At 39.4% G+C, this 14,221-nt stretch overlaps 1 protein-coding gene across 3 annotated transcripts; it reads left to right on the top strand.

Annotated features, from left to right (window-relative positions):
- The first annotated feature begins 708 nt into the window (after positions 1-708).
- On the top strand, positions 709-7,565 carry eef2kmt (eukaryotic elongation factor 2 lysine methyltransferase). Of its 3 annotated transcripts, XM_035181435.2 has the most exons (9): positions 709-901; positions 1,953-2,015; positions 2,102-2,182; positions 2,286-2,387; positions 2,946-3,079; positions 4,192-4,436; positions 5,063-5,200; positions 5,600-5,736; positions 6,984-7,565. In XM_035181435.2, exons 1-8 carry the CDS (start codon positions 746-748, stop codon positions 5,698-5,700), a joined length of 1,020 nt encoding a protein of 339 aa, XP_035037326.1. In that variant the 5' UTR covers positions 709-745; the 3' UTR covers positions 5,701-5,736; positions 6,984-7,565. The 3 variants fall into 3 exon arrangements, with proteins under 3 accessions (XP_035037326.1, XP_035037327.1, XP_035037325.1); XM_035181436.2 differs by having other exon boundaries at positions 2,289-2,387; positions 5,600-7,565; XM_035181434.2 differs by having other exon boundaries at positions 5,600-7,565.
- Positions 7,566-14,221: the final 6,656 nt, after the last annotated feature.

Raw genomic sequence — 14,221 nt, 5'->3', positions numbered from 1 at the left:
CTATAAGGATGGGCACATTTCGAGTGGGAAAGAGTTTGTGATTTTTGCAAGCATGGATCATCCACATGAATAGAATATATTTCATTTTCAAATTGATGCCGCTCAACACCAAAATTGCAGAACAAACAGAAACAGACCATCAAATATTAACAATCTGCTTGTTACTCACCATAGAATGCCTGCAGTGTATGTGTGGTTCTCTCTCTCTCTCTCTCTCTCTCTCTCTCTCTCTCTCTCTCTCTCTCTCTCTCTCTGTGTGTGTGTGTGTGTGTGTGTGTGTGTGTGTGTGTGTGTGTGTGTGTGTGTGTGTGTATATGTGTGTGTGAGAGAGAGAGAGAGAGACTAAGGAGTTGGCCCAACTGTAAAGAAACTTATCTCCTCCTGCAGTGACACAGCAAGAAAAGAGCGGGATGAAAACCTGAAGCAGAAGTTGAAGCTGTCAGCCGTTTCTTTAGTTGTTAAAAAAATAGATTAAAACATTATATATGAATATATAAATGTATTTGATATTGTTTGGGGTAGACTATATTTCTTGTCTTACTATTGATTTCAATATTCTACTAGTACAACATTGAAGCATATGTTTCCACAGACACAACAACTATTCTTTTATTCTATTATTTGTTGCAGCACTTTGTTGTTTAATTAAACAATACTTAAACAATTTAAAGACTACACTACCCAGTAGCTCTAGCGAGAGACGTTTGCGGTGGATTGTGGGTAAGCAGGAAGTAAACAAACGCGCATGGTCTCAAAAGATTCTGCTGGTTCGCAGCAGGAAACCTTCCGAGATCGGATTATAAAAGAAAAGATGGATGTGTTGAAAGAAAAGATGGATGTGTTGAACGATTTCCAGCGATTTTTTTTCTCTATGAGTCGTTTGGCTTCGTTTCCCTGGACTGTGAGTGGAACCTAACTCAGTTCACATCTGTGTGTTCGTGCTGCTACACATCAGGCGACTCTTCTGGATAATTCGGCCAAACATCTGAAACACTAATCAACACAGATAATCTATTTTATTTTTCTCAAAGAGCTGCAGCCTCTGCTCTGCTGTGGAGTTTGTGGAAGAGCTATATTAGGTTTGCAGTGAAATAGACGAAAATACAGATTGGAATTTAATGTAAGAGAAGATTATTTTGCCTCCAGTCGAGGTCGAGTTCACTTCTTCAAAGGTTTTGTTTGTTACAAACATTAATATCTGTATGTTAAGAAAAACAAGTATATCAATAGCAATACAATTTATTTATACAGCCCTTTCAAAACAGTGTGTCAACCTGCTTTACAGGTTTTCACGAAAATTACAACATTAAGAGTAATATGGCACTAAAATGGAAAAAAATACATGGAGTTATATTCACCAAATACAAGATCAAAATAAAACGAAGGAAAAGAATTGTAGCAAAAAAACTGTGGAGGCAAATAAAGAAATAGTAATGATAATAGTCATAATAATGCTAGTAACAATGTATTGCTCACTGTTAGGTCTCTGATGTGTTAGATACAAGAATCCAGATCAGTTTCCATAAATCTCCATTCATTCATCTCACCAATACCACAACGCAGCTTCCATCTCACGTGGATACGGTCAAAACACTCTGACCTCCTTCCCTCTAGTTCCTACCTATTTGGTACATTTCCTGATACACACAGGGATACCTGCTAGACAAACAATATTTAGAAATGGCCCCAACAATAATACAATTTTAAAGAAATTATATAAACAAGTTTTTTTTATTATCACATCATTAAGGTCCTGAGGACAAAATACCTGGTCAACGGACAGAGGAGTCCTGCGAATGAGATCAAATCCATAATTATGAGGGGGAAAAAAACTGTGAAATGTTGTAAAATGCACTGACTAAATCATTTTAAGATTCTGTGATATAAACAAAAACACATTGAAGGTCTGAAACCTTATCATTATGTCTGACTAATCATTTCTGCTTTTACAGTTTCTAGAAAAAGACCTGCAAAGCAACAAATCATCACAATTCATTTTAGATATCTTGAAACAGGTGAGGATGTCTGCACACAAACATCATCAGAGTGTCCTGAGTTTTCGGGGAAACTAACAACAGTGTGTCTGTCGTGTTGTTTCCAGACGTGTCTTCACCCTCTGTGCACAAAGTTTCCACCATCAGTCAAATACAGGAGGCTGTTCATCTCCGAGCTCATCAGACAGGTTGGTCCTCCGTCTATAAAGTTTTTGCTTCATCCCTCTCAGCTCGGGGCCCCAGGCAGTTGCATGTTTTGTCAACCTCTTGGTGTCTGTGTTCCCTCCACAGCAGGAGGCGGCGGGCTGCGACCCTCTGGACGAGCTCTACGACGCTCTGGCCAAGGTGCTGGGAGCTGAAGACACGCCTGACTGCTACAAGAGCTACTTACTGGTACTTAACACGCACAGCTCGCTACCTACAGACTGTCTTTTCATTTTCTTAAAGAACATCTCTTTCATTTGTCTCTCTAAAAGTATAAAAATAGAAATAATCAGCATTTGTGTTCATACCAACTAATTCCCTGAAATGAGCAAAACCAACCCTGTGTTTGTTCATGTCAAGTCAACACTTTGTGACTCCCCCCCTCCATCTGTGGCTCTCAGCTTCAAGCTCATTGATTCCCACTAAAGACAAATATATATCGTTAAGAAGTAATTTGCTACAACTGTTGCAGACGGTACGTTTATCAAACAGAAGGAAACAGTGCAGTTGTTGGGGAGTATTTTCAGCAGAAGAATAAAATGTGGCTGCAGTGACGTTTCAGAGTCACAGTCCATCTGGTGCTGCAGCTCACTACAATATATTAAATATTTACATACCAACTATAAATTGGGTGAAAGTTAATAATCAGTGTGTCCTGAAGTACTCTCTACTTTTTCATGTCATTAACACAATGTGAAAAAAAAAAAAGAATCCCATGTGGGTAAGCTGATGGTTTATGTGCTGCAGCCCTGTGGTGACTCAGTCAGCCTGTTGGAGAACGTAGCTCTGATCTCAGAGGGAACCACCGGTCTGGTGACCTGGGAGAGCGCCCTCTACCTGGCAGAGTGGGCTCTGGATCACCAGCAGGCCTTCACTGGCAGGTACGGTACCACCACCCCAACATTAAAGGAATAGACTCACCTAAGCTAAGTTCAACACCACTCTCATGCCTGTGCTCTAATAGTTTATTTTAGCATAGGGACTGGGATTAGAGGGTAACTGCTCCCATGGCTCTACCATGACAAAACCCACCTGTCAGCACCTATAAAGTAGAACCAGATCCATATGGATGTTTGGGAGCCAATGCTAATACTGATTATTAGTGAATAAAAAAATTCAGACACCGATATCCCGGCCGATATTTAGAAGTGACTGGCGTTGTTCTGCTGGACGGCGACTCCTGGACAAAACAGTTTTAGTATAATTTTCCTACTTAAAATTAAGACACTTCTGAGAATCAGTGTCAAACCACTGGGATGTCACTCATTGGTTTTTGAACTGTAGTTTTGTTAACAAATGCTGCACTCTACTGGACAAACTACATAATGATACAATTACCAACAGCCAAATCCCTTTGACCTCCACCAAGGAGGTGATGTTTTCAGCATTTGTCTGTAAGTACCCAAACGATTCCATGAAATTTGTAAACGGATGGAGAATTGCCTATGGAAGAACTCATTCAATTTGGATCTGAGTATATGAACAGATCCAGGAATGGGGATGAGGGGATGGTTGACAAGGTCTGAGGGAGAGGAAGGATGGGAGAGGAGATAAGGAGGTGTTTATTTACCCCAAACAGCCAAAGTAGCTTTATGAACAACATGTTATATCGGGTTTGTTTTATTAATAGAAAACCAAGTGAAAATGACAAATTGTCAGCAAAGTCACTGCACCAGGCAAAGAAATCATCACATAAACCAGTTGCTCTTTTCACATTTAGTTTTTTAGCACAGATTAAAGAAGATTCAATTACTATTATTATTCAATGAGCTGTAGAAGTGCTGATAGGTGGAGTTTGTTTATATAAAGTGAAGTTAACTTTCCTTTCCAGTTTTGATAGACAATGTCAATTTGACGTAGTGAAGCACCAGAACCCCAAAGATTAAAATCTCTCTCTGATATGACATGATATGTGTTGTTAAACTTTAATGGGATCAGGGATCCTACATTTACATTATGCTGTTTTCCCTCCTCCTCCTCCTCTTGTCTGCAGGACAGTTCTGGAGCTGGGCAGTGGTGTGGGGTTGACCGGTATCACCATCTGTCGCTCCTGCAGCCCGAACAGATTTTTCTTCAGCGACTGTCACCCCAGCGTCCTGCAGAAACTGAGGACCAACGTCCAGCTGAATGGGCTGAGTGAGCAGACGACTCCCACGGCCAACGTTGAACTGCTGGACTGGACTACAGCGACTGAGGAGCAGTTACAAGAGATCGGAGCTGACACCGTCATCGCTGCAGGTCTGCGTTCAGTCTTATCGTCTGCCACGAAGGAAATTAATTTACACAGTGGATTAGAGAAGAACCAGCTATTTCAGATAAAAGATTTTCTGTCTGTTCAGTATCGATTGGTCTGTGTGATACTCAAGATATCTCAGTAAATACTTGATTGCCCAGACACATATGTGTGACCGGTCCTCCATCATGTCTATCAGGCATTTGAAACTTGTACATTGACTTCAGTAGGAACGTCTCAAACTAACATTTACTACTCAGGTTGCCCTCAGGCTCTTCTCTCCTGTTCTAAGTCTAATTGTTTATACTAATTCCCTCAAGACCTTAGTAAGATATCATATTCACGAGAATGGGACTCACACACACAACCTGGAAAACATAATGACTCTGGACATGGCATAAAAAATAACACAACACATGTGTCCTTTTAAATAAATCAGTTTTAAATCGTGGAAAAAGACTTCAAGGTCATAAAGGTAAGAACAGGCTCATCCTCTGCTCTGCGTGTTCATGACTCTCCTGTTAGTTTTCTTCAAACTGTTTTGTCGAGCTCGTCGTAAACAAAGAACGTGGAGATGACCTGTTTTCTCAAATGATAAAAACCGCACAGATGTTAAATCCCTGTCTTCCAGATGTGGTGTACGATCCCGAAATCGTGGGAAGCCTGGTGACACTTCTGACCAAGATCCTGAGATGTTCTTCTCCCGAGGTCCTGATCTGCTCCACCATAAGAAACCCGGAGACGTACAGCGGCTTCAAGCAGCAGCTCGGTAAGAGGTTTTATTCTTACAGACATCGAGGTGATGGACGGTTAAAGACCTGTCACAGTCAAACCAGTCTTAGTTTTTCCCTGATGACTAAAGTAAAGTTTAAAGTGTTGGATGAAGTTGGAGCTGATTTGTTTTTATTCTGATGACAAACAGTAACTTTAGCAGGACTCTGTCTTTTGTAGTTATTGGGGGACATTTGAGCCGTTTAACTCTGCATTCAGGTGCTTCTCGGATGGTCCAGAGATGGGAAGTCATTCTTCAGACTTCGCTGAATTCATGTGCTTTTAAGCAATAAGATGCTATGACCAACTGACTTTATTTACTTGTTACAACTTTCTGGTTGCTGTTAACTGTTTTCTGGCCTCAGTGATTGAACTTGTTGTTTTTTTGTTTTCACAGAAAACGCAGGAATCAACCATCATGTGGTCACAGGACATGTCAGCCACGTGTTTCCTTACAGCAGATTCTCATCAATAGAAATGATCAAACTGTACAGATGACACGAATGTAGCACCATAAAGATTTGATTTACAAAGGTACATCCTCAAAGTTTCAAACAATTGAGTCAAGGCCACTTTCACTCCTACTCTGTGTCCCGTGATCCAGATGTGCAGTCTGCGAGTATGGGAGGGCTTGTTTAATGTTGGTGGTCTCACCAGGGAATTTATTCTGCTCCTTATGAAGGCTATTCTGAATTCATTTTGTTGGACCCCTCAACAAGAGCCTTGCGCTTGATTCCCTTGTTAAGTGCATCTGTTGTGTTATTTGTTGTGTTTAACAAAAAAAATCATATTTCACCTATTGATAATTACATATTGCAAATAAATAAATTAGGCATTTATCAAATTGATCAAATTAAAACTTTTCATCCTGCAATAATTTTTTTTACTAAACATTCAATCCCTCAGAATTGGCTTGCAGCAAGTAGTTTTCTCATTTTCCACCATCTCTAGTTCTAGTGACTCTTTCAGAAATATAGCGTGGTCATTATATGCACAGCCTGTACATGCAGTTTGCATGCATCTCCTTTTACTCCACAACAAACACTTTTTACCGATTTCAATTGATAAGTACAGTGTATTTAGGAACTTTTTTAGATTTTCGCAAGCATCCATTTTCCCCAAACTACAAAAAAATGTAGAATTTTCTATGTATCTAACGAATTTAAAGTAACAATGATTAAGTTGAGGAAAGTACATGAAAGTAGAGAAGTTGCATATAATGAACCATCTTTCTGACTTGCTGGCTGAATATCTGAATGACATGTTCATATTTTACACTTACAGAATCTGCACACCGCATTTTAATCGGTGTTTGCAAAATAGGTATAGAAACAGCCATCAGTCAGTTAATTAGAAACTTCTTACTGTCAACTGTATGTTTGGGGGGGGAGGGGGAGGGGGGAGCTGTGTAAAGATCCAGCAACTGTCATGCATTTGAATATTTTTTAGATAAAGAGGATATACAGAGAGCAAGCCTCAAATATGAGTCACAATTTTGAAACGATACCAGAAAGAAAACCCATGACAAGCACTAAACAGAAATGGCAACTTTAGAGAAAAACCAACCTGAAGTAACTGCCTACACTGAGTAATGTTGCAATAGAATTTAATTTACATATAAATTGTGTATTTAACATATTTTCCACCAGTAAATTCACAAAATCGAATTTAAATAGAAATTGGGGGAAATTCTTAATTCCACAATGCCATTACCAATGTGATATTTCCAGAAAGTTAAAAACTATGTGCAACACTGATGAAAAATGTGCCCATTTTTACAGACTTTATTGAGGTTGACCACGCAGATCTTCAGGAGTAACTTGATAAGACGGCTGTTCTACTTGTTTGATGTTAGAGTTGCAATGTGTAATATTTAACCTGTATGAAAAAGAGCCCTCATTGGTATTGTGCTTTCAATCATTTTCTTAGATTACCTGAAAGTTTTAATTACACACATGTACTTTCAGCCAGTACTGTCATATTGATTTTTTCATATTGATTTTAATTGAGGTTGAAGGTCGGCTTATGTTAACGCTCCCCTTGTGTCAATAGATGGACTGTTGATGTTTATTATTTAATCTTTTTTTCACATTTATTTTTAGTTTATTAGAATGTGTTGTTTCAGCTGCAAAGACACACCTCCCCTCTAAGTATTGATACCAGCCATTAAAAAAACCATTAGGCTCAATGGCCACTGAACTAAAGTAGAGTTCATGTGATTAATATACTATGATTATTCAAATGTATTGGATGTAAAATTACAATTGTAAGTGTTACTGATTTAAAATCTAAATTGTATTCCTAAATGTTATAATACTAATTAATAAATGAACATCACCAGTAATTTCTGTACTTACTAGTATGTGTGTATAGAATATGTACTATGTGTTTTTGTTACTTTGGTTGGTATATTACAGATCAGCATCAGTACAGGAAGATGAAACTTGGTTGAATTCACATTAGAGTCTGTGCTGATGTTTGCTTCCAGGGCATCAGTCATACCTGCCTTTGGTCTCGTGCACATCCACTTTAAAGTTCCTTCATTGAGACATGCACGGTATCAGACAGATGTTTCTGAAAGCTATATGCTTTAACCTTCCCCCTGAGTCGTGGCTAGGAGGACTTTCGTCGTTTCATGACCACTATTTAATCGTTGTATTGGTTGTTACCTTCGCCAAGGAGGTTTTGTTTTCATCTGTGTTCGTTGTCTGTCTGTAAGTAAACGGCATTACACAAAAACTACTGGTGGAAGGATGTGTTATGGGTCAGGGAAGAACCCATTACATTTAGCTGTGGATCTGGATCACTAGAGATAGGGATTTTTAGGCATTTTTTGGTTTCATTTCTATAGAAACAACACAGAGAAATTGATGGAAAAAATCAGGCATGTTTAAGAGACTGATGTTTATATGTGTGCAATTTGGTTCAGATCTGAATGAAAATCTAGATCCAGTGAATTTAAATGAGGTTTCACGAGGGGACTGTTAGGCCTTGGTGGAGGTATGTACCCTACTGAGTGTTTTTATTGAGTTAATGTTGAAGTTGTGTTTGGTTTACGTTAATATGTCACATTAAAAAATTATGACATAATCTCAGACATGGCAAACAATATACCACAAGGTAGTGTCATATACTGTACATTTATAAATTTCAAACAGGTTATACAGCAGAACTGACAGCAATAACTATCAGACTTCAGTATAGAGGAGGTTAAACAAAAAAGTGATATGTTCAGAATCTGCTGCTGCAACACAAAGTGTAAAATCCAGACACACAGTTCAATAAGAACTTTTATTCGAGATGTTAAATCTGCAGCACCAAGGAATAGAAGAGAGGAGGAGGAATGTGTGTGTGGGTCAGAGGTCAAGCAGGAACAGCGCTCCAGGCTCCTGGAGAGGGGTTTATGGGATAACAGTTCCTCCTAGTGGCTGAAATAGAAAATTGCTTTTAAAGGGATAGTTCACCGAAAATTGAAAATGTACTCACTATCTACTCACCAATATGGCGATGGAGGGGTGGGTGACGTGTTTGAGTCCACAAATCACCTCTGGAGTTTCAGGGGTATACAGTGTTGCAGCCAAATCCAATACATATGAAGTCAATGGTAACCTCAACATGCCTCCATACTGCTCGTGTGGTGTCCTCCAAGTGTCCCAAGCCTGGACATTCATATTCGACGAATATAATTAATATACTGTGACACTGTTTACCCTCTGAGACTCCTAAAGTGTTTTATGGACTCAAACACTTCACCCACCCCTCTATCGGCCTAGTGGTGAGTAGATAATGGGTGAATTTAAATATTTCTGTGAACTATCACTTCAAGTACAACTTGGTTTGGGAAATCACTGCGTATAAATAACCAACAACAGTAGAGCTGCATCGACTAATCAATTAGTAATCAATTACTTAATGAATTTAGAAATTGAGTGATCAACTATTTTTTAAAACTTATTTAAGGTTTGACTATAAAATGTCCCAATTAGAATATGTTATTGTCAATTAATACATTTACAGGATTTAAGTTTTCCTTTTGCATGAGTTGATCTACTGAAGCTTGGGTACCATTCAAATGAAAGATTCTTAATTTTAATCATGACTCATTGTGTTTAAAGTTGTGCAGTAACGACATGTTATGTTATCTTTGTAGGCTGATTCAGCGCTTGTGGACATTTTGAGAAGACTTTATTTTACCACCATTAACAGAAGTCAGTGCAAAACAATCTCCCTTGGACTTTTTATACAAGCCCTCTTAGTCCTAAATTTGACTCAGATTAAATTGTGTATTTTAACATCTCAAGGACATTTTGATACAAATGTAACTTTAGGATATCAGGGCCTAAAAATGGCTCAGGCTTCAGATCTGTGGGTATGACGTATAACTCTTGCTTCTATTAAAAACTGCTGGCAAGAAAAAGCTGACCCTTATCTGGGTCTCTGAGCTGTGTTACATCAGAGCCACTGAGAGAAGCATCAGTAATCCCATATACTGTAACAAACTGTGCGTAATCTGTGATTGCTCTCAATTCTAACTCACTGCAGGACGTGATGTGGGACAGAGACGAGGTGACACAGGGTGAAAGTAACATGAAGACGTGACAGACCTCTAGTGGACATGCTTGCATTATACACGTATTATAGGCAAAATAATAGAATCTATTATTGTAGACTATGATACATAAAACTAACAATAATAAGAAAATTAGACAAATAAGCACCCGTGGTTTAAATCAGCCCACCTGTCGTGTTGCAGTATACATCCATGTCTGTCCAGACTCATAGTAAATGAAGTGAAGACTTTAGTAAAATAGGAATTTAATAAAATAAAATGAGGTGCGTATAATCATAATCAGCATATAATTATTGAGCTGACCAAAAAGCTTATTGAGGTCAAATTAAACTTTTACCTTTGACCACCCCCAAAATCAAGAGAGCATGTGTACCAAATTTGATGAAAATATGTTAAAGGTTCAGTGTGTAATCAACGTAAATGTATGAATTGTTGTTTTCTTTAAATACTTTCTATTTACTTTAGAGCGGGTCCTCTCTACAGAAGCCACCATGTTTTTTTACAGTAGTAAAAACTGGACAGCTAAACACTTTTTGAGTTTTTATGACAACTGAAAGCTACCACAGGTTCTCTTTAATGTTTGGAAGAGGAGGGTGAGGTGAGGGGCATTCAGCTGCAACATGAAACTTACCACAAGATGTCACTAAATTCTACACACTGAACCTTTAATGCATTCCTGAGATATTTACGAGAGAGGGATGTATCGATGGACAAATGGACGTTAGGACGGATACACATATACAGATGTGTGTGTGGATGGACATTAAGATGCATGGATAGATATTTGCACAGACTAATGCATGAATGAATATTTGGACAGACGGATGGATGTATGGATGGATGTTTGGACAGACTGGTCGATGGATGTTTGGATGGATGTGGATGGATAATCTGTTGTTAAGAGTGCTGTTTACAAATGAAGGTGAGAATAGTGCTGAGTGAAGACTTGTGGCTGATTTGAGCGGAGGGCAGTTTTTCAGATGATGATGGCACCTTCCATTGATCTCTGGATCAAGAGGCCTTGAGTGATGGGCGGTACAATCAATAACCACATCCGATTGGTGGAGACATGTGACATACAAGGACATATGACTGGTTTTCAAATGAAGGGTCAGAGGTCTGCCTTTGTTCACAGCAGTGCAGAGAATGAGAGGACCAAAAGGACAAGTTGTTTTGATGGATTGTGCAGGAACGAAAACAAGAAGAAAATTAGTTGAATCCGCTTTCAGTCAGCATTACCTTACACAGTTCTTTAACTGGGGGTCCTAAATGAGCTCGTATACAGTTTATTAGAATAAATTAATTTATAGTTCATGAAATACCATTCTGCAAAACAAGCTGGAGCACAGGAAGGGTCTATTTGAGTGCGAGCGCAGGGTTTTGAGTGAATGCATTACAAAATCTGAATGTGAAATCGATAAATCCTGCTTTCAAATTGAAAGACCACACTCTTGAATAAAAAGAGAAAAACACCTCCACGAGTTTTGTCGTTGACTCTAAATGGGATCATAATTTACAACATGAACGTTATGTTGTATTGAAGAAGACTTGGAACCAGAGATTGAGACCATAAACTCCTTAGGAAAATGTTTGCAGACGGTATTAATCAAATGATTTCTCATAGACTTCTACAGAAGCTCCCTTCTTTTAAAACTAGTGTAGTCGCCCTCTGTTGGTCATTTGAGAGAATAGCCTACGTCCCTTTTTCATTCCAGTCAGTGGTTCACACATCTTAAGGCCCAGAAACGCTCTGGTCCAGATATAATAACTGTACGGCTGCCGGTTAAATGCAGCTCTCGGTCTTACCTGCACTCAGCTGCTTTGAAACAGGCTAATTGCATCATTTTTCACTGGTGACGTGCCCTCACTGAGCCGTTTGGGTTCCTGGATCCAAAACCATACCACTCAGCAGAGAAAGTGATCGGACTTTTATTAGATACATCTTGATGGGGAGCTTTAACTCGACAGCTTGAGGAATCGCTGAAAGAAACACCACCTGAAACATGAGAGTGAACTTTCATGAACTCACTGCTCTGGAGGTCGATTTGTCAGCTGCAGTGAACACATCCCCCTGTATGCAGGGAGATGCAATAGTTGATGCAGACACATTCTTTCTAATATACTCTGAAAGGTTCATTTTATGCAATATTTTTCTGGAATGTATTAAAGTCAGAACTCAGAGGGTAAAAAGGCCAACCGCCACATGTCCTGTGCTGCTTCTTCTCATCTCTTGGATGTCTTGATTCACCTCCTCTTCATCCTTTCTCCTGTTTCTTTTCTCCAGGAAGCGGCCGTTTCAGACTCATGGAGGGAGTCAGTCAGTGTGAGGATGCTGCAGCTCTCGGTTGTGTGAGTACATATAAATCAGAGGCTAAATCTCCAGTGCTCCCAGGGGAAGGAGGATGAACAACAAACTGCCTTCGAAACTCCCCTTAATTTTCAGATCTTAATGTGCGTGAGTTGGAAGATGCTTCACAAACCGTCCCACAGTCTCTCTATGCAGACTCAAAGTCCATGTGCCGCCACAGCAAAGCCAAAATGCAACCTAAATGGAATAAGTGTGGTCAACAGTGTTGCCAGATGGGAAATGTTAAAGTATCTTTCCAGCGATGAGAAAATTATCATAAAAACAAATCATATCCAAGACAAAAAAATTACAATAAATACAGCCAATCTGTCTATCCATCCGTCCGAACGTCCATCTATCCAATTCCAGAAATCTCTGTCTGTCTGTATGTGGAGGAACATTCATCTAATCGGATTCACACTAGGCTTGTGTATTGTTAAGGGCTCGAGGAAGTGCAGTGTCGAATTTGGTGCAATTTGGACATATGACACGTCAGTGGTGTCGGGACCTAAACAGACATTCTGTAGATCACATTTGAAAGTGTCTTCTCGGATAAACTACAACAGTGGTCGGCAACTGGCAGCCAACAGGCCATGAATTATTTCCATTTCACCATATTGGACTGACACAGGTATTCTCAGGGTGCAGATCTCTGTCATGTCAACAACATTCATATAATCACTTCCTGTTCCTTGCTGGTTTGTTGCGTCAATATCGAGAATAACTTGATTCTTGATTAATTTGTACAAACATTAAATCTCAGTTAAACCGACTTCACCAGGAAGGAAGCACATCTCAGGGTGGTGGTGGGAGCTGTTGTAACAAACATGGGTGAAATCAGTAGAGAAGCCGAGGTTTCTGGATAGGTTGACAGGAATATGTCAACCTGCATGACTCGATGTCAAGCTCATGCAGGATGTCCCATATCCCACTGATCCTCCGAGTTTCACAAAAAGGCTCTCAGTAGTGTTTGTGTAATCCTGATGAAAAACAAACAAACAAACAAATGTACAAGCGCAAAAACATAATTTCCTTTGTGGAGGTAATAGGTTGGAAACCAATTTTGGTGGCAAAGACAGGTAAAGGCATGTATTTCTGTCCAGTGTCTGCACATGTTGAAGATGTTTCAACCTAAGTTGTATGATACAAATTATTTGCTTGATAGAGAGACACCAAAAAAAAAGGACTCAGTGAAACTGTAGAACCAGGTAAGTTGTGGAAATATGGACCTGTTCCAGCTCCTGCTGTAATTTACTGTGACGCAAGATTGCAGCAGTGATAAGTGCCTTTCCCAGCCGTCGTATTCCCACAAAACGAAAATTCATCTCACATCATGTAGACACATCATAGCAGTGATGCTCAGATTGCAATACATGACGACACACTGATGTTCATGTTTCTGATAAGTTTGGTATTTAGTGTTTTGATGATACAAAAACAGGCTGAAATAGTATCAGTTATTAGTTGACAGCTGCGCCTGACTTGTGATTGGTTGAGCATGTGTATGGGCGGGACCTCGAAACTGCAGCTCCACTCCACGACTGCTTCTACACAGACTCTGGCTGTGTCCAAAATCAGTCACTTATCACTATATAGTCCACTATATAGTGAGTTCGCCATTTTGTAGAGCTGTCTGAATCTCTAATTAAAATTTTTATACCCTATATAGTGCACTCATTGTTTCCCAAAATGCATCAGGAAAGTGTCCAGTCGATGGTCACTAACCGAGAAATATACCATCATGCATTGCGCGGCGGGGAGACGAGGAGAGAGAGGGCAGCTGGAACAGCCCGACCTGTTGTACAAATGTAAATACGAGCTGAGAAGAGCATCACAGCACAAACTAAGGCAAACTAATTTATTTCTACATTTAAAGATCATCCAATGTGTTTTATGACTAAAAGTATGAACGCTAAATGTAAAGTAAACATTTAACATCGGCCAACATTGTTGTTGTACGTCATAAACCTGCGACAATGACGTAATTACCGGCGCAGAGAAAATTAACAGAGTAATGTCCGAAAGTGTTTTGATGAGCTCACTACACAGTGAAGGAGGGAATAATCAATATCTGGGTGATTTCAGACACGAATTCTGACTCC

Source organism: Hippoglossus stenolepis, chromosome 16 (assembly GCF_022539355.2).
Source record: "Hippoglossus stenolepis isolate QCI-W04-F060 chromosome 16, HSTE1.2, whole genome shotgun sequence".
Taxonomy (NCBI): Eukaryota; Metazoa; Chordata; class Actinopteri; order Pleuronectiformes; family Pleuronectidae; genus Hippoglossus; species Hippoglossus stenolepis.
Note: the sequence above shows the minus strand (reverse complement) of the source record. Positions and strands in the feature narration are given on the sequence as shown.